Source organism: Centruroides sculpturatus, unplaced genomic scaffold (genome assembly GCF_000671375.1).
Source record: "Centruroides sculpturatus isolate CEXI.00-Female unplaced genomic scaffold, Cexi_2.0 scaffold538, whole genome shotgun sequence".
In the NCBI taxonomy this organism is placed as follows: Eukaryota; Metazoa; Arthropoda; class Arachnida; order Scorpiones; family Buthidae; genus Centruroides; species Centruroides sculpturatus.
In genome coordinates this window covers 291624-317673 of record NW_019384775.1, presented here as the reverse complement: position 1 = coordinate 317673, position 26050 = coordinate 291624, and the positions used below count along the sequence as shown (strand labels likewise).

Genomic DNA, 26050 nt, shown 5'->3' with positions numbered 1-26050 from the left:
CCCCTGTCACTAGTATGCAATAAAAAGTGCATATTTGGAATTACAAAGTTCAACAGATTAATTCTCTTTATTAGCATCTAGAATCTAATGGTAAGATAACAGATTGAGTACAAACAATAAATTTAAATACATAAAAATTTTCAATAAAATAGAATACAGTAAATAATAAATATGTTCATAGTTCATTCTTTTAACACACTTCAAGAATACAACAATCTCTACAACAGAATTGATCTTTTATTGGAGGCTATTTCTCTGCCTCAATGTACAAAAACAATAATAATTTCAGGATGACAGTTAATTATAAAATTATATTAATCTGAATATATAAATTAATAATAATAATAACAATCACCCTGGAATTCAACTCCACTGTAGCAACTGTTGTATTCCTGAGGTATGTAAAAAGGATGAATTATGATGACATTTATTGTTTGCTCTATTTTATTGAATATTTTTATATTATTGTTGTCATGGCCATTTTATTAATTTAAATTCGAAATATTCACTTTTAATTATTTTTCATATCATATACAATTAAAATAATTTAAATCAAAATTATATTTGATAAGTTTTAATTACAAGTTACTGTTATTTAGGCTTAGCCAGGGCAAAATCAGTGCCAACAAAAACATATTCCAATGAAGTTGTTACATTATGGTAAGTATGTTTACAATGTAATGTTTCTTTTTTTTTAATTTATATATAAAACATATATTAGTTGAAAAGCTTTATAAGAATTTTTAAATGATCTTACATTATTTATAATTTTGCTATGTTGTTATAAATAAATTTGTTTTTGTTTTTCTTTCTGTTCTTAAGCCATAAAATATTTTCATTTCATATCATTCTAAGTCTTTCAATTCTTTAAAAAATGAAAATAAAAATTTCTATTCTAGTTAAACAAATATTTTAAAATCTTTTATGTAACATATATAATTCACATTTATTATAATTTTCTCTGAAATGATATACTAAATAATTATGTTTTGCTATTTTCATTTTTGTACAAAATTAAATGTAAAGATAAAAAAGCATACAGCAAAAAGTTAAGAATTAAATAATTAGCAAGAAAAAACAATTTAAGCATGATAATTTATATTATATTTTATTAAATTAATTAACAAAAGAAATCATAGTTTGTTTTGTTCTATATTTAATATTTCAGTGTATAAATTTAAGTTTTATTCTATTTTGCTTTAATGCAATAAAACGGACTAAGCAAAGAATTTTTCTTTCTAAATAAAGGATATTATTAAAAACTCTTTGAAATAGTTGGATTGTGAAATAATTTTATAATCCAAAATAACTTTTAAATTTGTAGGAAAATAATAACAATACTTCTACAGATGTTTTTTTTTTTTCTTCTTCTTTCAACAGTGACTAAATTATTCAGTTAAGATCTCTTTAAAAATGATCATTTTTTGAAATACATTTAAATATACTGTTTTATTATCATCAAGAAGTAATATTTTAAAAATTTTCTGAATCTATTTTATTCAATTTTTATGATAGCAAATGAAAAAAATGATTTATTCCTTTACTGTTAACAACACTGAATTTATACTTATCTTGTAGTTGAATTTGAGAGATAATTGCGATAGTAAATTAATGCATAAAAATACCAAATTTGTGAACAAATGGTTAATAATCATCCATTAATGATTTTTTTAATATATTGTAAAATATTAACATTTATAATGTGAGATTAGCCAGAGGTACCTTTCCTCTAGGATTGTTGGTACCACTTATTTGGCAGCTAGTTGGTGAAACTAGTTCTCGGGTCGTCTACAAGGATAGCTTTTCCTAATTCAAGGAAAATTGAGGGTGGGGGACTTACAGTTTAAGTAAATTTAGAAAGCAGGATTTGAGGATTTTGTAATCACTCTTTCCCTCATCAGGATTCCCGACACCAGTTAATTAATTTACCATTTTGCAGATTAACACGTGTATGGAGATAATACGGATTTGATTCAGATATTGAATAAGAGACATTTTTATAACAAATAATAATAGAATTTAATAAGACAAAAGTAACCAAAATTACACAAAATTGAAATGTTAAATGATTAACTATTACCGATGGAGAGAGAATATGGATTCCATTAACATATACGCGTCAAGAGAGAGAGCTCACAAATTCATTGATAATCATACTACCTCAAGGGGTACTTTATCTTTATCTGTATTCTATGATCATACTTCATTTCATGGAGAGGTCTTTATTTGGTATAATATTATAAGTTCTTCTTTTCTCCTAAATTAACTCGTTTTTATACTCGATTGGATATGACTAAGGGCATTGGTCTTATGGAGCAAATATGGACTACGTCGGTCTTTACTGAGATCCTTCGACGTACTCCCCGAATCATGTAGATCTTTGACTATATCTCATGATTTGTGACCAATCAGCATATTTGTATTTTCTCACGGGACCGGAGGGAAAGAGGAATTATTGAGGGGTCGACAATTCCCAAGGTGATGAGATTTTTGACAGATAACTGGAAAACAAAAGTATGTGTCTACTTCTGTTAAAGGAAGTGGCTCTTTTATCAGTTTTCCCACGTTAGAAAATGATATTTTCACACCCAAATGAAAGAATATTTTACTTCAAACTTTTATCTTTATATTTAAATTGTTAATTAAACCGAGGGACTATTCGAATCTCACAATAAAATGTATATAAAATAATTTAAGTATAAGTATTTTATTTATCTAACATTAGAAATATTTTTGATTTCTAAATTTAAATCTAATGCATTAAAGAATTTTCCAATTAGAAATAGACTTATCATTTTATGAGAACATATTAAATTCATTTTTAGAATGATTTTAAAAAGTAATTTGATTATAGGATTTGAATCTGTAGTTCTTAAATGCTTGGCAAGTATTGTAAGTTGCTGGTTTTGCTATTCAAACACTTTCGAATTGGCTCTATATACCAATAAAAAGATTTTAATGCAATTATTATAATAATTCTTTTACAATTATTGTTGTCATTACATCTTTCCTACTAACTCTCCAATGTTTTTATTGATATTTCTTGCATATACTTTGAGGATCACAAAGAAAGAATGTCTCCAATCAATATAACATAATTGTATACAAGTAATGGTGATTTATCTTTCAAAACATTTTAAGTATAAAAAAAGAATGAATATGAAATGTTTGAGTGATATTATTGCTCATGAATTTTCTGATTATGTTAAAGTTTTTGGGTTCATATTCTGTTTTAAGCTAGTTTTGTTTGCTTTTAATTATTTAGAATTCACATAAAATAATATGTTAATTTTTAATATCATTTTAGCAATAATAGAACCATCAAAACAAATAAGTTAAACAACTTAAAAATCATTAAGAATTTATTTTACAAAGATGAATATTTTCTATTGGATAAGTTGAAAATATTCATCTTTAATCCAAGTTAAAAATTCATATATATAGTATATTTGAAGTATTTTTTTGAATTTCACATAAAGATTAAACTTGTAATAGGTTCTTCTGCACTGTGTTTACAGAATTGTTCTATATTGCATATCTAAATCTTGATAATTCTTTGTTAAGATAACCTATTCTTATATATATAATGATTATCTTTTAAAAATTATTCAAATGTTGTTGAATGTTGTTAAACATCTATATTACTAAGTAAAATAGAATATATTTTGAATAAAACTGTAACTTTCAATATTCAATATATAAAAATTAACTTTAATTTTATGAATAAATAAAATTTAGTTGATATTATGTGATGATAATTTCATGAATTTCTCAAATTTTAGGTATCGTCCACCTGATGTTTTGTTAGGTTCCACAGATTATACAACATCTATAGATGTCTGGTAAGTTTCAATTTGTAATGAAAATAAAACTTTTTAATTAAATACTTTATTAATTATTCAAGCATAGTATTTTTTTTTTTAAGTAAATATAATTCTATATACTATGCAATCCAAATGCTTTAAATGTTTAAATTTTCATACATTTTAAATAAATTAACTCACTGATTTTCATTTGTTTCTCAAGTTGGTTAAACAGAGTTTAATATGCACTAAATTGGGTAGTTATGGACAAAGGCATGCAGTGTTGGATACCTTTGAAGGAAATGCAAATGAAGGACAGCTGTGTGCTAGGTGATTGATACTATTTGTGTCACTAACTACCCACCACAGAAGGGAATATTTGAATTGGATACTTGTGCATGTGAACTGGAGTCTAACTCAATGGAGGTTCATACTTTTTATGGATGAATCAAAATATGCTTTACAGATTAATGACATTTTATTTGAAGAATGCCAGGAATCTAGTGTTATCCCTCTCATATCCATGAAAAGGACATTGTATAGTGGAGGTAGTGTGTTTATATAGGAGGCATCTCTTTAGGTAGACATTGACCTCTGTGTGTTTTCATATTAAAACCTGACTCCTCAGAGGTACAGAGATCTGTATTCCTGCACCTCCTTGTTCATATGTACATAGCTGCAGTTGCATACTGAATAAATATAATAACAAAAGAATTTTTAGAAACATGAACAGTAGCAAATGTTTTTATCTTAAATTTAAATTTATAATGAATGAGAAGCTAGAAATTATTTACACACACCCACAAAGACACAAATCTAAACACACCATATACATACTATTTAAGTAACACTGTATCAGTGTGTAGTTGGAGCAAGGCTGCTCAATCTTTATTGTAACTCTTTAAAAATACTATGTCAGTTATTTTTTTTCACTCGACTCAATGCAACATAAGTAAGACCAACAGCTGTCTCTTTTTTTATCTATATCTATTTGTTTTTTGGAAGAGTTAATCCTTGTGATTTATGTATAGTCATCAAGTATGCTAAGGTAAGGGGAAACTGTCTGAGATTGCAATATACTGCCATCATTCGAAGTGCGTGTTATGGGGATTATTGGAAACATATTACCATAGATGAAAGGTCCCTGATAGCTATCGAATTCTACTAAAATAAAAATATGAAGAGCTGGAGGGCGAGCATTAGGAGCATATATAATGTAGCATATAGTTCCTAGTGAACCATTGATGAGACCTCCTTGCACCCATAAGTTGACTCTCAGCATGATTCTGGCATTAACTGAGAGATTCAAATACTTGGAGAGACCAAGAGCTGTGTCATCTTTGGATGAAGGCAGGGCAATATCTGGAGTGTTTTCAGATGCTATATAAGCAACAGGGCATCTAGTTGACTGCAAGTAGTCTTCGTTGCTTTGTTTAACTTTCTCGTTTGTTGGATATACTGTAACTCTACTGCCATTTGGAACTGATCAAGTTCATCTCTGGATAAATAAGCTTGATTTCTTGTCAGAATGTTCCGATCTGTATCAGAGAAATCACCCGAAGCTAGATGTTGTAAGACATCTGTGAAGGAACTATCTGCGCTATTTTGTCTATGAGAATTACTAAGTTCAATGAACTTCTCAAAAGAATCAAATGCAAATATACCTTGTTCGGACATTACATCATAAAAAACATTTGATTAGAGAGAGGAGTATCTTTAACAGGAGGAAGCTGACGAAAATCACCAAACAAATAGATAAAGAATCCACCAAACGGCTCATCTTTCTCGGGGTTTATCTCCCTCAATGTTCTCTTGATCATGTAAAACATTCTTGCACCAATCATTGACATTTCATCGATGATGATGAATTTAAGAGACTTTATCTCATTCTGGAATCTCTGTACAGCTTCTCCATTTAGAGATCGAAATTTCATACTAATGATAGGAAGACGAAGTAACGATGGATTGTAAAGCCATCAATATTGATTGCTGCTGCTCCAGTGGGGCACAAACCTTTATAGCATCAGGTTCTATAGCTAAAATGACCTGTCGAACAATTTCCTTTATCACAGTGCTTTTCCCAGACCCTGTCTTACCTTGAATAATCAATCTCTTCTCACAACGAATAGAACAAAGGGTTAGAGACTTTATTTGCTTATCAACAATATCTAAAACTAAACGTTGGTCAGATGAAAAATTAACTTTGGGACAGTCAGCCTTCTTCAAGCATTATGTCTTCAAGAGCTCAGAAACATCATCCATAGTCAGAATAAAAGAGGGCATGGAATTCCAATCATGAGATAAATCCATCAATCTATGGCCTAAGGTTGTGTCAACAGCAGTACCTCTGAAGCCAGCAGCAATAATAAATAGATCCTATATGTTGTCTTCATTAATCCGCTCAGGAAGGAAGCTATCTTCTCCTGGCTGTGGAAACTGTAATTGTTCTACCGCACCAATGCTGTTCCTCTCATATGCCCCAAACCATGTTTCACACTCAATTCTATCAAGAATACTGCAGAATTCATCATGGAATGGAATGTAGAGAATTGCATTGGAGTTTGTAAAACTGCTCTTGTTTGTCAGGATCTGTATCAAGATTGATTTGTGGAAAAATTTTGACAATTGCATCTTTCTTACAACAAATGAACCTTTCACCTCTTTTATTCCACCTCTTTGCAAAATCAATCAATGATAACGGTGGTAAAAAATCTTCTGGTCAACTCCTGAGCTCCCTTTGATGCTCACGCCTAACCTGATCACTCTGTTTTGACATACGAGGCATAGCAAAAATTAAAATGGCGTTCGGAGTAACCACGTTTAGTGTGCAGCGACCACTAGATGACGCTTCTACACGTGCGTGCAGGAAGCAGCTGCCAAGCAAGTTTAATAATTTCTGATTTTGTATAAATGTAATGTTTTAAAAATAAAACTTTATTTAACTTATTATAGTAGAGCTTCGTTTATCCGAAAGCCGATCAACCGAAACATCGGTTAACCAAAAGCATTCTACTCGGACTGTGTCGTGCTGAATTGAATGTTTTTGATACTAGATTAACTTCCAAAATATAATTTTTTTGTTTTTATATTTTTCAATATATTTATTTTGTTTGTACAAAAAAAAGAAATAATTTTTAACAATACAATAGTCATGATTATTATTTTTAAAAATTTACATTAAGCTTAACATTGACGAAAATTCAATGCAAAGCAACATGCAACAGAGAGAAATTTCAACATGGGATAGGTTAATATATTTTTTTGTACATAATCAGTTATCCAAAAAATAAGTTATCTGAACGACCCCAGTCCCCAATTGATTCGGATAAATGATGCTCTACTGTATTCTATAAAGATTCTTTATATTTGCTGTGTATCTAGTTAGTGATAGCATTTACCTTTCAAAATTACCGTTTTAATGCTTGTCATATTTTCTGACCACTAGATGACGCTTCTACATGTGTGTGCAGGAAGTGCATTCCTTGTCAACATTATAACTCTAAAATGAGTTGTCCGATCTTGATGAAAATTTCTAGGAAGATTCATAATCACTCAAGGATGAACTGATTAAAATTTCAACTTTCAAAAATGATCCATACTGAAGAAAAATATGACCTTCGTTTTGACCCCTATCTCCAGTTCTTTAAAAATTGATCATTTATATTAATATTAGTGTATAAATTTCCACTGAAAAAACAAAGTATAAATGTTTTTGTACAAAAAATTTTAGGAAAATATTTTTTGATAAAAACTTTAACTGATTAATTGATATGAATTGTCAGTTGTCATCTGTATTATGCCACATTTTCATATACTTTGTTAGGCTATATAATGACAATACATATCTCTGTCTGACTTCTTTTTTTAAAACCTATCCCATGTTGAAATTTTTCTCCATTGCATGTTGCTCCATGTTGAATTTTTGTCAATGTGAAACCCAACGAAATTACAGATTTTTGAAAAAATAATCATGGCTATTGTATCATCCAAAATTATTTTTTTATTTTGTACAAACAAAATAGATATATTAGTAAATGTAAAAACAAAAAAAAATTATATTTAGAAGTTAGTTTTAATATAAAAATTATATAGACTAGTGACATCTAGATTCAAAAACGTTTTGATGTTGAAACAAGATATTTCGGCTCAACTGGCCAAATGGTCATCATGTTTCAGCCCGAAATATTTCAGGAATACCAGGGAACAGGTTAATTAACCATAGTTAAATAAATTTCTTATGTTTAGAACTTAGCCCCGAATAACAGTTTTGATACTGAAGGCTCAACGCTGCTATATACAATGTCAGCTCTCAGATGCCTCTTATACAACAAAACTACAAAGTCGTGTCAGTAAGTTTACACGTACGCACTGGCCTAGCAGCAGAATTGGTCCTTCAGCATACAATAGTTCCCCTGATACCCCTGCTTTTTTTGCCTTTGCTAAAACACACAAACCTGGTCAACATTTATGACCTGTGATTGATAAAGCCAGGTCTCCGATGTTCTTATTAGAAGAATGAATTATCACTTGTTAAACCGCCATCTCGCTTCATATACCTATACTGTCTCTGATTCATGTGCACTTCTCTCCAAACTTGCAAATATTAATTTAAATGAGAATGAATATCTCGTGGTGTTCGATTTTGTATCCATGTTCCACCCTATTTATTTAGAACCATATTTTTGCATGTTAAGAGATTTCTTTCTTGGCACTACACCCAATGTTCAGACTTTCCATTCCCAGATATTTGAGCTTGCACATCTACTGTGCTATTTGTCCATTTTTTACTTTGATGAACACACATACATCCACAAAAGGGGTACCGATGGATAGTCCCATTTTGGGAGATCTTTGTGAACTAGTATTACAGCAGTTTGAAGAATGGTCTTTAGTAAACTTCAAACACAATATCCTTAGTTATACCCATTATGTGGATATTTTGATTATATGGAGAATTAAACCTGATATAGAAGTGTTAAAAGTTTAAAAGTTTTTAACAGTAACAACTATGGATTAACATTAGAATTAGATCAGGAAAGCTACACAGAGGTTAATTACTTAGACATCAAAATTCAGGTTGCTAATAAAACGATAAACACCTCAATTTACATACATTTCCCTCTTTATATCTGCTAACTCAGTTAATCCACGGTCTTTTAAGGTAGCCGCTTTCCATGTCCTAGTCACAAGAACATACATTTTACTTAGATGTCCAATACCAACAACGAACTAGAACACATTAAACATATTGCTTCCACACATGAGTACAACTGTTCGTTAATCAACAGACTAGCTTCCACACATCAAGCTAAGTCATCCACCACCATTACAAGTATTAACAAAGCGGAGGGTAATCATGTAGTTCTAAGTTATGAATTGTCCCTACATCACATTTACAAGATTGCCAGAGATTCAAATCTACGCTTAACTTATAGGAGAAAACCCAACATTTTCTGCCTTCTACTGCAAAAGAGAGCACAGATGATGCAAGAGCATCAGGTGTTTACAGTATCCCATTACAAGATGGATGGTTTAACAGGAGACATACATCAGATCCACATACAGATCTCCACAAGCCAGGCTACATGACCAAAAATATGATGTAGCAAAAGGGAATTGTAATACTGTTCTTGTCCGATATGCTGTCGAATCAGGGGTTTTCCCCAGTTGGGATGAAGCTACCCTTGTATACTGGGTCTTTGACCAACACAACATAGGATCGTTAGAGGCCTTAGAAATTTATAGAGCTGACAAGAACAGAAATTGCATCAACTCAGATTATATTCCAGTACCATAAGCCTGGAAATATTATTTAGACTTTCACAAAATTTTAATTTTATTAATAATTTCATTTTTACATTATACTTGTAAAAAAAATATTGCTTGTTTATTTATGATGTGAACTATGCTCACTGTCTTGTTTGAACATCATTTTGAAGGTTTAAAAAATTGGAATGTGGTATTGTTCAATTAATAGAACTCCTTTTTGTATTCTTCCTGATGAGGGTTGATAAATTATGGCTGAAAACATTCAAACAGTACTTGTTGTTTGCTGGAAATTGCATTTAGGTGTTATTTCTTTGAGTTATAAGATAATCTATATGATGATATAAAGCATGTTTCTTATAGTTAAATCTACTTTTAGGGGTGTAGGATGTATATTTTTTGAAATGGCAAGTGGTCGTCCTTTGTTTCCTGGTTCAACTGTGGAAGATGAATTGCATCTAATATTTCGAACCTTAGGCACCCCAGTTGAAGAAACATGGCCAGGAATATCCTCAGTTCAAGATTTTCTTGCATATAATTTCCCAATCTATGAACCTGAACCCTTGCTAAATAGAGTGCCTCGTCTTGACACTGATGGTCTTGATCTTTTAATAAAATGTTTGAAGGTAAGTCTACAATATAATTATTAAAAATTATATATTTGTAACTCCTAGGTCATGAAAGAAATAAAAACTGATCTTTTTTAGAAGTAAACATTACAAAAACTAATACGGTTATCCCTTGTACAAAACTGTGCTATACAAAACAAAGGACTAGTGCAAAACATAGGGTTAGATTCCAAAAGTTAACAAAAGTATATAATTCTTTTTCACTACTAACAAGAGGAACCCAAGGGATTGTCATCAGCGAAATTTTGTGGACATATAGTATTTACTTGTACTTAAACTTTACCAAAGCCGCAAGACCCACTATTCAGGCATTGTTGAGAAAATCATGATTAAAGTTTTTCTAGAACTATTAATACGTATTCAGAAGCACCATTCATGTGTTTGTGGCGTGGCATGATTAGTTAAGGCATTGCTCGAAAAGTGTTAATATGCAGGTTTGAATCATGTATGAGATTAAATTTTAAATAAATAAATAATTTATATTTTATTATTATTAAATTTGTTATGTACAGTTTTTAAAGTCATTGAAAATTTATTTTTTTATTTTGATCACTCCATATTTTGAAAATACATATAGCATTATAATCACATATTTATATTGTTTAATGTAATGTAGGTTCTTATATTATGCATATTAATACATTTATATTACATTTCATATGTAAAGATAGGAAGATATTATAATAAGCAACTCAACACCATTTGTATTCTTTCCAGCAAAAAATATATTATATATACTGTATATAATATATTAGTAGATAGATAGGCCTAATCTAATCAGGAAAGAAAAACTAGATGAAGATTATGCTTTCTGCCTGGATGGTTCAGTTTTACTGGAGAAGTAAGGGCACTGCTAGAGTTCATCAGGTGGGTCCCTTTGATGTAGAAAGGAAAGCGACCAAAGTTGACAGCTAGGATTCTCTTTTCATTCCCCAGTGACCCCAATGATGGACAGTATAAATAAAACCATTAAGCATGCCAGACAAATTTTTATAGAAGACGTTTTTGCTTATATTGTATTTGGTTTGTGATGTATAGATATTCCTATGGCATCAATGAGCACTAGTGAACTGTAGCTATCTCCTGAAAACTGGTAGAGAAATAGGCAATCATGAAGATGCTATTAAAATACACTGTCTAATTGACAACCAGTTTTTTTTTATGTTAAAATATGCACTGTTTGCATCTGAAATAATATGCAAAAAAAAAATATTTTCAAAAATGTTAATGAAGTTTGTTTTCCACCCTTTGTTGTTAAAACAAAATGTAAAGATTGTGCAAATGAAGTAGCAATGATTATTTGTGCATGGTGCACCAAACCATTGTTTTAAATGTTTTATGATAAATATCACCCAAAATGTCATATTTTTGTGAAACAGTAATTGTAAGTACAGGGTGATTCAAAAGTCACAGAAATTTTTAAAAATTAATAACTCACAAACTATTTACAAAAAGATGATGCGGTTTTCACAAAAATGCTTAGAAGTGGGATTTTTTTGTGTGTAATAAAAATTTTAGTACCAAAATAGTTCTTGCCATACATGGTACTTGATAAGAATACATAATTTGTGTAGATGTTACTAGAGTTTACACTAAGAACATTTTTATTTTTTTATTCTTATTTTAACAAATTTACAAATGCTACAGTGCCATCTATGGCAAGAAATGTAACTATTTTGGTACTAAACTTTTTATCACATGTAAAAAAAATCCTGCTTCTTTCTAAACATTTCTGTGAAAACTACATCATCTTCTGTAAATAGTTTGTGAGTTATTAATTTTTAAAAATTTCTGTGACTTTTGAATTACCATTTATTGCATGTATATTTTTTGAATTCCCTGATATTTTATAAAGAATAATAAATTTAAAATTCAATAATTAAAAACGGCATAAAAATTGTACATAACAAATTTAATAATAACAAGTAAAATGGCAAAGCCATATTTGGGATAAGACAATGTCTCACAGACTCACTACTAAGCGGGATCACTTTGACACTTGAAATGGGTCTTGTTCTCATTCTCCAATCTTCTTTGGTATTGCTGGTTTTGAGCATGATTGTTCAAATCTCACCAGCTTTGGCCACGACCATGAGGTTGTCCACAATGCATTTTCAGTGAATTAACCTATCCAATATTGAAATTTCTCTCCATTGCGTGTTGCCCCAGGATGAATTTTTGTTGATGCCTAATGAAAATTTCCCGTTTTTTTAAAAAGAAAAAAGTTATATTTCGGAAGTTAGTTTTATTATAAAATTATAATGACTAGTGCCATCTGCTTTCAAAAACATTCTGATGTTGAAACAAGATATCGTGGGTCAATTAGTCAAGGTCAGCATGTCATGACCAGAGATATATCGGGAATAATGCAGGACAGGTAAATGGTTTTTTCAAAGATTCGTTTGTCAAAATTTGATTTTGCAACATTCACATTTTGAACTTCCCAATGAGCAACACATGTGCAAATCTCGCACTAGTGCCTCTTTGTAGAAAGAGTGTCGCCATTTTATATTTTATTTTGACTCGGTTCTCAATCCCCTGAGTACATACAAGTCTGGTTTTTTTTATGCATGCATGATTTGGGCACCTAATACTCTGTGCCAAATTGCAACTCCTGACATGTACTCCTTTATACCTCTAAGCTGGTAACGCAGGATGGCACCATGATTTTATAAACAAGACATAGTCTTGTCAATAAGATTAAATTATAAATGTAAAAAAAATTTCATATGGGATCAAACCTGCATATTAATGCTCTTCATGCAATGCCTTAACTAATCACACCACACCATAAATGCACAAATGGCTCTTCTGGTTAGGTATTAATAGTTCTAGAAAAACTTTAATCATGATTTTCTCGAGATTGCCCAAATAGTGAGTCCTACGGCTTTGGCAGAGTTTAAGTACAAGTAAATACTACACGTCCACAAAATTTTGTTGAAATTGGTGATGACAACTTCCTGGGTTCCCCTTGTAATAGAAAAATGTTTATTAAAGAAATCAATAATTGATTTCCAATTAATAAATAACTAAAATTCACAATTAAAAGTACTGTATTATACATTAATATTAATTTTNTGGGTTCCCCTTGTAATAGAAAAATGTTTATTAAAGAAATCAATAATTGATTTCCAATTAATAAATAACTAAAATTCACAATTAAAAGTACTGTATTATACATTAATATTAATTTTAGTTAAATGAAGGTGTTTTCTTTTTACAAAGTATTGTTGTCATCTGAACGTTTTTGTTGATCTTTATCAGAAATATTGGCAATATCTTCATTTCTTTTTATAATTATCATAATTTTTCCTATGGATGACAAAATGAAAATATGTTATTAATCAAAAATTTGTTTTAACAGGTCACATTTGTTCAGTTGAGAACCAAGCAATTTTTTCCAGAATTTGTGTTTGAATATTGAATTGTTTGAGTTGTGAACAGTTCAAGTACCAAGATACCACTGTATTTCATTTGTCGCTTTTATGAATGATTACTTAACTATGATTTAAAAAAGTTTAATAACATTTACCTAAACATGTTAGTAGATGTTTTTGAATTTTGGTTTTACTGTCAGGAGTATAAAGTAGTACTGACTTTAAAACCACCCAAAACTAAAAATTCCCAAACTAAACATAAATAAACAAAAATAAATAGTAATAAATGAAAATGGCATAAGATATCCTGTTCACAATGATTGATCAAATTAATCTCAAAAATAATCTTTTTATATATACTATTTAGAGTAGTTGTATTATACTGTTTTCTAAACTGATATATTTCTGAATAGAAATAATGCTGATGAAGAATACTTAATTATAGAATGTTTTATGTAATCTTAGTAAAATTCAAAATTTTTTTTTCTAGTATGATCCTAAGTACAGGAATAGTGCAAGTGCTGCAATGAAACATACCTATTTTGATAGCTTGGGTCCAAATATTCATAAATTACCAGATAGTAAGTATTCTATTTATACATTATTTATGCATGGTGTATATTTTTAACTGTAGTATATGGTTATTGTAGTTATAATGTTTATTTATGGCATTAAGTCCATTCATTAGAATGTTTTCTTGTTTAACATTTTTATAAACAATACATTAACTGATTATTATGATTATAATTGTTCAGAAGAAGACATTAAACTTGTACTTATCATTCAGACAGTTTTATTAACATTTGCACACCAGTAACATTGTTGTTTCAAAATAATAGTATACATGAAAAATTAAGATAATTTTAAAGAATTTATTTCATTTATTACTAATGAAATTTGTAATATGATGACAAATTTTGAGAAAATATGTGCCAACTTTGATATGGACAGAGAATTCCTCCACCAATCAATATTTTAATTGTTTACCAGACTTGCCATCATATTTGAAGGGAACTAGTTTGTGAAATGTTGCATGTTTTTTGAGTTATTGTAATTGTTGTCAATAGACTATTGTGTGGGATTTGAACAGGGTTATCAGTAACTCAATCTTTATTATTCCAATCTGCTGAGAAACATTATTATTCTAATTTATTACTGCAGTGTAAACAGGCAACAAGTAGTCTTAGAGGATTTTATGGATAGACAAGTTTCAATTGCCAGAAAAGTTTATTAGATTTTAAAGCTGTAATTTTTGAATGTTGGAGTCAGGTTAACAAAGAAAGAATTGAAAAACTAGTAAAAAGCATTCATAAAAAATTGAAGACTTCTATGCAAAAATTGGGTAACTACAGTTATCCCATTCTTTATGTGAAAACTGTTGTAGTACTTAGCTTAAATGGAAAAATTGGAGTTTTCTAGGTGGCAGACCAATTTCTTCATGTACAAGTGCACAATTTGTTTAATTCTGTCCCTAGAAAATTAATGGTTGCATGCAACATTTCTTAAATATTCTTGCTTAAGGCTTGTTAAAACTTAATAAAATGAGTAAAAATATGATTTTTAATAAAAGTTATTTAAGAATAAACAGGTTAATAGGTAAGAAAATTCAAAAGTATGTGATATTTTTTATTAAAAATGGGATAACGTTTAAAATTTAATTATTCTATATTTTAGCATATAAAAGAAACATTTAAAAAATACATTGGATATATATGTTACTGTGAAAGACCAAAATTAGAGAATGTCGATATTCTCCAGTGAATGTCAACACATACAAAATACGTTGGTGAAAGACCGAATATTTGGTTATATTGTACATTCGAACAATCGCCGTGTATGTCAACAAGCACAGATAAGCTTTGGTGGAGGTCAAACGACACCCGAGAAGCCGATGTCGACAGAGAGGCAACAGTCTGTCATTGTTCTTTGCCATTTTCTTCTGTTCAAATTGGTAATACCATACAAATACAAGTCCCTGATGTCGACCGTGGCTGTACAGATGCCTGAAATGTGTTGGTGGTTGTTGTTGGAATAGAAGACTCCAACTTTTATAAATTAACAAACAAAAATGGTACCTTCAAGCAGCTTTATACCCGTAATGAGTTCGTAATTTGTAAAGAAAAGTTACTTTCAATAGATGAGATTTCTTCTGAAGAAATATCACTGAGAGAAGCAGCTGCAGCTAATTCGAAAAGTGGAGGGCAAGGCTATACACGCTGTCATTGCAAAAAGAAGTGCTCCACGATTAAATGCAGTTGTAAAAGCAAGGAACTCTTGTCAATTCAAAGTGCCATAACAGTTTAAGTTGTTGCAATAAATAAGATTGTATAATGTTAATCACACAATTTATGTGTAAGTTTAATATTGTATTATTTTCTTTAATGATTTAGAATGTACTGTTCGTTTTAGGTTCAANATTCAAAGTGCCATAACAGTTTAAGTTGTTGCAATAAATAAGATTGTATAACGTTAATCACACAATTTATGTGTAAGTTTAATATTGTATTATTTTCTTTAATGATTTAGAATGTACTGTTCGTTTTAGGTTCAACAGTTTATTTACATGTGCTATTACTTAAGCTTTCTCCTATTTTGACATATTAAAAAGTTGCATTTTTGTCTTAACGTAATAAAAATACTTTTATTCAACATTCACCATCAGTGCATGCTGAATGTCGACATTTGCTGGTGTAAGTGAGAAATAATGATATTTAGCAAATATTTCGTACATACACGAAACAACTGTATGAATGCTGACATTCACTGGAGAATGTTGACATTCGCCAGATATCAGTCATTCACAGTAACATATACAGTATCTAATTGAATTTAAAAGTATATTTTAAGTTTCAATAGTTTTGCTTTGTACACTATTTTTATTCAAATATTTTATTGGTAAATTTTTACCATGGTAGACCAGATGGCCACACTTCTGGTCACCATCTTGTTTGTGAACACGAAGTCCACAAACAAGATGGCAACTGGTGAAATATACAAAAACTAAATAGTTCAATTATTACAATAAACTGTATTAAAAACAATAATATTAAACTCACTTTTTATAATATTAATACTCACTTTCATTTCCCTTTCTTCTTCTTTTTACACATTGAACATGTTTCTTCACAAGTTATAGAAAATTTATCTTTTCCCTTCAAACATGATTTAACCACACTTTTAGATGATTCCAAATTTGTATTTTTCCTCTTATTAGATTGGTTTGGTTAGATTAGGTTAACTACATTTTTAGTAGATGTTTCCTTTTTTTTTCTTTTTAGGTATTCCTTTCTTCTGTTTGCTGGGTTCAGGGCAAGCACTCCTAACCTGTTTGCTGGGTTCAAGCACTCCTAACCTAACCTAACCAATCTAATCTAATCAAAGTCTGTCATGCACTTTGCATATCGAGCATGCATTATCTTGCCAACATATGCCTCCAACAACCCAACAAATTTCTTTAAAAATTCTTACTTTTTTGTTATTTCTTTTACTAAATGCATTTTCCTCAATTTCAACTATTTTTTCCAGACCACCAACTTTAAATTCAGGTTTGTTACTTACAGATATTGTCGTGCGAAAAAAATCCATTGAAGTGTACTTTTTCCAAAATTCTTCTAAATTTTTCTCAATTTCCGACATTATTTGGTTATATTACTATTAATACAACTAATATTAATTACGATTGTAAATTGTATAAAAAACAATAGTTTTAAAATACATAAAACTGTTAAAAATTTTCACCAACATGCATTAGTAGCAATTAATCTGAAACTCAAAATTTAGCATATTAATAAATACTTTTGATCAGCACCACCTACATCATATTTCATCTGGTACACCATGTTGAGATTCCAGAAGAGCTACCATCGCATCTACCAAGGTAGACATTTACCATTTCGTTTCACTTTCAAATCATACAAAAATCAGTTTTTCTACTTATCCCATTTTTGCATAAACGTCCTCAATTGGAATAAGTTATCAAAATTTAAGTTTAAATTTCTGAAGTGGCAACACATTTGTGTCACATGACTTTTCATAATTTGACTTTTTTTATACTTTTCTGCAAATTGCACTTGTAATAAACCACAGCACTGTTACTCAGACCTTTAAAATGCAATAAAATTTTTAATTCTCAAGCATTTTTGGTCAACTTATTTGATTTTCAGGGCAGCTATTACTCAGATCTTTACCATATTTGTTTTTCTGTCCTGAAGAAGGTGGATAAAGTTTAAACGAATCTTGTTTTGTAAATATGAGATTCAACCAATATGAGACATGTCTCATACTTTAATATTCACCACATTTATTTGATGCAAGCTTAACAAATTCTTATCTCAAGTCAAAAAATTCTGTTAGGATTGATGTGATTGGTAAAACAGATCATGAGATTTTGTCAGTGTTTGCCATGTGCAAGGAAATAAGTATGTTCTTTGTTTAGTAACCTTAACTATTCTAGCATGATAATTTTAAAAAAATTATTATTTATTATAATTTTCCATACTAAATTTGCTAAAATAATTATTAGAAAAGCACATTGTTAATAGCTTCAAAAAAAGATATTGTATTTTACAAAAGATATGTGGACGATGTGTGCATTATCTGGAGAAACGGCAAAAGAATACAGGAGTTCATACAGGTTATTAATAACATCAACAATGATGGTTTGAAACTGAAAGTAGAGCAGAAGAGTCACAAAAGAATACATTTTCTAGATATTGACATACAATTAAAAGGAGATTGCATAACAACGGGCATTTACATAAAACCTACGCACAGTCCTCTCTACATACCAGCTAACNTTTCAACTTATGAAAAAACCTTGGGAATCTAACCTACTCTTAAGTAGGGAAGTGCCTATAACTAATAGCTTTAATTATAATATATAGTTGATAAACAGTGTATAAAAAATAATCTATATCAGTTTCTAAAATATTTCTGTTAAATGGAATGCAATTTATATTTCTTACAAAAACAATCTATTAAATAAAAGTTCTGAAAGTTTTCTTTAATCTCAAGGACAAAAGTATTCATTGGTTTTTGTTAATCAATTTTTCCTCCCATTTCAATCACTCCTTTAATTATTTCTTATTTCTTAGAATAAATAAATAAATAACAGACAATATTTATTTCAAACTAACAATTTACAAAAATTAAAAAGCATTATCTTGATTAGTTTTTTTACAAAATTTCTAGTTTTATTAAGTTCTATTCTATATTGCATGCATAGTCAATAAAATTACCTTATAAATCTAGACATATCTATTTGTAATATTGAATCATTCAAATAATTAAACAATAAACAATTAATAACTATCTTTCAGCAAATTATTAAAGTTTTACATTAGTCATTATTCCATTGCATAATTATTATACAGTGCTCCACAAAAGTATAGAACTGCTCAAAAAATTGGTCTTTTAAGGGTCAAAACATGCACTAATAGATACAAATAGATTTTTTTTACATGTAATTCAGCACCTAACTTATAAAAACATAATTTTAGGAAACTAATTCATAGCTGACTGCAAAATAGTGGGAAGCAATTTGCATACTGCCACATAAGTATAGAACCGCCATCTTTCTCACAAGTTTGAAGTGTGGAAGTATTTTTTTTTTCATCATGCCTCGTGATACCCATTTAACAGACTAATAAAGGACAAATTGTAGCTTAGAGAAGCACTGATTTAAGTCATCAGGCAGTAGCAAACAGCATCAAATGTTCAAAAAAGGTCATTCAGCATTATTTGTCAAATCCTGCAAATTATAAACCAAAGCACAGAAGTGGATGTCCTTCAAAGCTTACCCTGCAAGATCACAGATGAATTATTAATGCAGCTTCTAAATCCACAGCATCCATGTATAAAATTTGGGATGATTTGGGTATTTAAGTACATCACAAAGCCGTTCAAAGGATTTTACAAGGCAACAACAACATTGTTTGGTCTCAAATGAAAAGTGCCCCTGCTCTTAAGCATGAGCACAAAGCTGCCCAACTCAATTTTGCTAGGAAAAATATGACCACTCAATGGAATAAGGTTTTTGTTTCATTTAGATCTATCGTGCTAGCACAAGAAATAACAACCTTTTTGTCGTATAGATAAACTTTCCAGGCAAAAAATAATTTAATTTGGATGGGCCTGGATGGGCCAGATGGTTTAGTGTTCTACTGGCATCATTTACAAAAAAAAGCTCAAGTATCAATACTTTTCACAAAGGAACTTCGGTGGTCGGAGTGTTATGGTTTGGGATGCTTTTCTGCATTGAGAAAATTGGATTTGGCATTCGTTACCTGTCGCATGAACAGTGTGCTGACTATCAACAACTTCTGGAGAACAAATTGCTGCCATACAAACATAGATTCAGAAGAATTCCTCTTATTTTTCAACAGGATAATACATCTATCCATGTATCACAAGATATAAAACAGTGGTTTGAAAATAAATAAATTGGCCAGTTCGTTCTCCTGATTGTAACCCTATAGAAAACATTTGAGGGATCTTAGTTGACTGAATTTATGACCAAAATCATCAGTATGCTGACATTGAACACTCAAAACAAGCAATTGTCACTGCTTGGAACTCTCGAGGCATCGATCATAAAAAACCTTGTTGATAGCATGCCAAATTGCATTTTCAATGTTATCAGTAAAGGAGGTGTGCAGATAAATTACTAAATTGAACTATTTTGTAGTATATAATTCTTTTTACATTCATTTACTAGTCGGCTCTATACTTTTGTCGTGCTTAAAATCAATTTTTTTAAAAAATAATTTCTGCTATTTGCTGCAATATAAAGGAAACAATGAGTTTTGACAAACATATTGTTCAGGATTTATGAAAACATAAAGTAAGGTAGCTATATCATGTGTGTAATTCCTAACCTTTGTATAGTAAATTTGCAGCAGTTCTATACTTTTGTGGAACACTGTATTATCTTAATGTACCAAAATATAATAAAACAACAAACTGCTAAATTTATAACAATAATATATATAATAAAAAAATAGCTTACCCATCAAATGTAGAAAATACATCATTATTTGAATATAGTGCAAAAGTTTCTGGATGCTCAGCCAATCCATTATTACTGTATTGATCCTCATCAACAATTTTTGATACTAAATCATCTAAAGCTGATCTCTCTGTTATGGGACAATTTGGATTAAATGTTGGCATTTGATCACTTGATATTAATGCATTTGAAGGGTTAAGAAATCCATCATTTTCAGAGCAATTTCTAATTCCCATCTAAAAAAACATTTAATTATTTAAAGAATGAATAAAACTCTAATCTCTAAATTTAAACATGTGTTTTTTTGGATGTAAGAGAAAGTGATACTTGATATAAATCAGTGAGTTCTAATAAAGCAGATTTTTAAGTTTATGATGTTTAATTACATTTTTTATCTATACTATATCAAATAATTATAATATTTAGATCTATATCATAGTTATTTATTAATTTATTTTTCAATACACTTCCTTTTACATATTAACCTACAAAAATGATATATTTTATCAATTTGGCATTACTGAATAATAAATTATGCTGTTTCAATGTTAAGATTTTTCAATAAACTTAAAATAATAATTTTAATTTACACAGTCAAACCTTAGATTTCAAACTTAATTAATTTCTAAAAATTGTTCAAAAATCAATTAATTCTCAAACCAAAACAAATTTTTCTATAAGAAAAATTATAAAATGGATTAATCTATTCTCCACCCCTAAAATAAAGCCTTTTTTTTTTACATTTTTAGCTGTATTTCATGCATAAAAACGCCAACATATGCAATGTAATATCATATGTAATACAAGATTATCCATATCCATTATATGTTACTGTGAAAGACCGAAATTAGAGAATGTAGATATTCTCTGGTGAATGTCGACACATATAAAATACGTTGGTGAAAGACTGAATATTTGGTTACATTATTATACATTTGAACAATCGCCGGTGTATGCTGACAAGCACAGATAAGCTTTGGTGGAGGTCAAAATGACACCCGAGAAGCCAACGTGGACAGAGACGTGATAATCTGTTGCCAAATTCTTCGCCGTTTCCTTCTGCTCAAATTGATGATACCATACGAATACAAGTTTCTGTGTCGACCGTGTCTGTACAGATGCCTGAAATGTGTTGGCGGTTGTTGTTGGAATAAAAGATTCTGACTTTTAGGTATAAATTAGCAAACAAAAATGGTACCCTCAAGCAGCTTTATACCCGTAATGAGTTCGTAATTTGTAAAGAAAAGTTACTTTCAATAGATGAGATTTCTTCTGAAGAAATATCACTGAGAGAAGCAGCTGCAGCTAATTCGAAAAGTGGAGGGCAAGGCTATACACGCTGTCATTGCAAAAAGAAGTGCTCCACGATTAAATGCAGTTGTAAAAGCAAGGAACTCTTGTCAATTCAAAGTGCCATAACAGTTTAAGTTGTTGCAATAAATAAGATTGTATAATGTTAATCACACAATTTATGTGTAAGTTTAATATTATATTATTTTCTTTAATGATTTAGAATGTACTGTTCGTTTTAGGTTCAACAGTTTATTTACATGTGCTATTACTTAAGCTTTCTCCTATTTTGACATATTAAAAAGTTGCATTTTTGTCTTAACGTAATAAAAATACTTTTATTCAACATTCACCATCAGTGCATGCTGAATGTCGACATTTGCTGGTGTAAGTGAGAAATAATGATATTTAGCAAATATTTCGTACATACACGAAACAACTGTATGAATGCTGACATTCACTGGAGAATGTTGACATTCGCCAGATATCAGTCATTCACAGTAACATATACAGTATCTAATTGAATTTAAAAGTATATTTTAAGTTTCAATAGTTTTGCTTTGTACACTATTTTTATTCAAATATTTTATTGGTAAATTTTTACCATGGTAGACCAGATGGCCACACTTCTGGTCACCATCTTGTTTGTGAACACGAAGTCCACAAACAAGATGGCAACTGGTGAAATATACAAAAACTAAATAGTTCAATTATTACAATAAACTGTATTAAAAACAATAATATTAAACTCACTTTTTATAATAATAATACTCACTTTCATTTCCCTTTCTTCTTCTTTTTACACATTGAACATGTTTCTTCACAAGTTATGGAAAATTAATTTTTTCCCTTCAAACATGATTTAACACTTTTAGATGATTCCAAATTCATATTTTTCCTATTATTAGGTTGGTTTGGTTAGATTAGGTTAACTACATTTTTAGTAGACGTTTCCTTTTTTTTTTCTTTTTACGTATTCCTTTCTTCTGTTTGCTGGGTTCAGGGGCAGTAAGCACACCTAACCTAACCTAACCAACCTAATCTAATCGAAGCATGGCCATCTGGTCTGTCATACATTTTGCATACCAAGCATGCATTATCTTGCCGACATATGCCTCCAACAATCCAACAAATTTCTTTAAAAATCCTTACTTTTTTGTTATTTCTTTTACTAAATACATTTTCCTCAATTTCAACTATTTTTCCCAGACCTCCAACTTTAAATTCAGATTTGTTATTTACAGATATTGTCGTGCAAAAAAAATCCATTGAAGTGTACTTTTTCCAAAATTCTTCTAAATTTTTCTCAATTTTCGACATTATTTGGTTATATTACTATTAATACAACTAATATTAATTATNCGAGGTTCTACTGTACTTTTGATCAGCGCCACCTACATCATATTTCATCTGGTACATGTTGAGATTCCAGAAGAGCTACCATCGCATCTACCAAGGTAGACATTTACCATTTCGTTTCACTTTCAAATCATACAAAAATCAGTTTTTCTACTTATCCCATTTTTGCATAAACGTCCTCAATTGGAATAAGTTATCAAAATTTAAGTTTAAATTTCTGAAGTGGCAACACATTTTTGCCACATGACTTTTCATAATTTGACTTTTTTTATACTTTTCTGCAAATTGCACTTGTAATAAACCACAGCACTGTTACTCAGACCTTTAAAATGCAATAAAATTTTTAATTCTCAAGCATTTTTGGTCAACTTATTTGATTTTCAGGCCAGCTATTACTCAGACCTTTACCATATTTGTTTTTCTGTCCTGAAGAAGGTGGATAAAGTTTAAAAGAATCTTGTTTTGTAAATATGAGATTCAACCAATATGAGACATGTCTCATACTTTAATATTCACCACATTTATTTGATGCAAGCTTAACAAATTCTTATCTCAAGTCAAAAAATTCTGTTAGGATTGATGTGATTGGTAAAACAGATCATGAGATTTTGGCAGTATTTGCCATGTGCAAGGAAATAAGTATGTTCTTTGTTTAGTAACCTTAACTATTCTAGCATGATAATTTTAAAAAAATTATTATTTATTATAATTTTCCATACTAAATTTGCTAAAATAATTATTAGAAAAGCACATTGTTAATAGCTTCAAAAAAAGATATTGTATTTTACAAAAGATATGTGGACGATGTGTGCATTATCTGGAGAAACGGCAAATGAATACAAGAGTTCATACAGGTTATTAATAACATCAACAATGATGGTTTGAAACTGAAAGTAGAGCAGAAGAGTCACAAAAGAATACATTTTCTAGATATTGACATACAATTAAAAGGAGATTGCATAACAACGGGCATTTACATAAAACCTATGCACAGTCCTCTCTACATATCAGCGAATTCGAATGACCTGCATGAATACAAAATGTCAGCATTTCGTGCACTCATTAGGAGAGCGTTTACTTATTGCTCTAGTGTATTGGACAGGATTAAAGAGATTGACAGAATTAAGGAAGTAGCTTTAAATTTGGGTTACCGCAAAAGTACAATTGAAGAGCTAATAAAAAGTTATGAAAAGGGCAAGAGGTTAATAACTGGAACAGATCAATTTAAGATCACCAAAGATTCACATACAATAAAAACTTCAGGGACATCATGAAGCAAGTTTCAGACAAAAAACGCTCCAAAATTGTTTACAAAAGAGGTCCTAATTTATACAGTATTCTCAGAAACAATAAGGACAAGCTTAAGAAAGAAGAAACAGCAGGCGTGTATAAAATTCCCTTTGAAAACCAACAGCTAGGAATTATGAAGGACTATATTGGAGTCACTAGACGGAATTTGGCTATTAGGCTTAAAGAACACAGATATGACATTAGTAAAGGACATTGTACCATGGTTTTGTCAAGTATGGCATAAGTGGAGGCTTCAGTAGTTAAATGGAATGAAGCATCCATTCTCAAGACTGTGCGGTCCCCATCGTTGGCTTTGCAACATGAAAAAATTGAAATTTATAAGAGTAAATTAAGGGATGGCTGTATGATGCAAGGAATGCTGATGGTTTAGCTTTGGCATGGAAGTTCTTTGTAAAAGAAAAGTTAAAACACACAAATTCTTAGTTCCTATCTGCCCTTTATAATGTGATGCTTTTTGATGTATACAGTCGACCCCCCCTATAATACGGTAGATATGTTCCGTTCTTTATGAATCCATTTTGTACGAGTCCTTGCCAATCACAGCCCGACACGTGAAGTTTACGGACTACGGCTGTTTGAAAGGTTTTCTTCCATAAAATTAATCGATTCCTAGACTAATTCGACTCAACATTTCCAAAATACGTGTATTTTTTTGGNATTTATTCTACGTTTTAATTTTGAATTTGTAATGTTCGAAAGTTCCGTTTTAACACAATTTTCAAATTTGTTTGATAGCCTGTCACCCGATGATGGCCTATTCCATTAGGCTGAAAACGTTTGTGATTTAATAAATATTCTCAGTGTTATAAGGTGTTAAGTGTTTTATTAAATTTTTATTAGAACTGATTCAAAATACAAGAACTTTATAGAAGACAAAATAAATACAAATGCAGTAACTAATAATTAATAAGAGCAATTAATTGTTTCTCTGATGATAAAAAATTATTTTTGTTATTTTTCAAGGAAAGTATATGATAGTTTCTCACATAATTAACTTAATCTCTGTTTAATCCAGGGATCTCCTAAGCAGTTGATATTGACTTCGGGGGTAAATAAGACATTTTAGGGGTTGAAAATTAGATGGGGATCGATCAAGGATCAGTTGAAAACAGTTTATACATGACCCATTACAATAATAATTTTTAATATAACAGTTCAGGATGTTGAAAATTTGCACACTCTAAGTAGATCTTTCCTATGAAATGGTTTGTGGATTAATACTGGCTGACTAGATTTATTTATTTTATTATTATTATTATTGTGTTGGGTTTAGTGGGTAATACTCGGCTTAAACCGGTGGCTGTGTACTATGCCGGACTAGAGTCAAGGCAAAGCAACCAAAACAAATTAAATAAGTGTGTCAGTGTCTGTATTCAGGAATTTCCTAACAATGTGGCATGTATTCAATATAGTGGCCTTCTGTAGTGTTATGTATGTATTTCTACTCAATTCTAATGTTCCCAGGCTTTTGTGTAGCGTGTGTGGTATCACACCTGTACAGGAGAGAAC

At 30.1% G+C, this 26050-nt stretch overlaps 1 protein-coding gene across 1 annotated transcript in view; it reads left to right on the top strand.

The window, feature by feature from the left end:
• LOC111629075 (cyclin-dependent kinase 17-like) overlaps nucleotides 1-26050 on the top strand; it is a 154753-nt gene that overhangs the window by 119126 nt on the left and 9577 nt on the right. The window contains exons 11-12 of the mRNA XM_023372936.1: nucleotides 9949-10195; nucleotides 14066-14156. Of these exons, the coding sequence (XP_023228704.1) occupies nucleotides 9949-10195; nucleotides 14066-14156 (338 nt within the window). The remainder of the gene's footprint in view (nucleotides 1-9948; nucleotides 10196-14065; nucleotides 14157-26050) is intronic.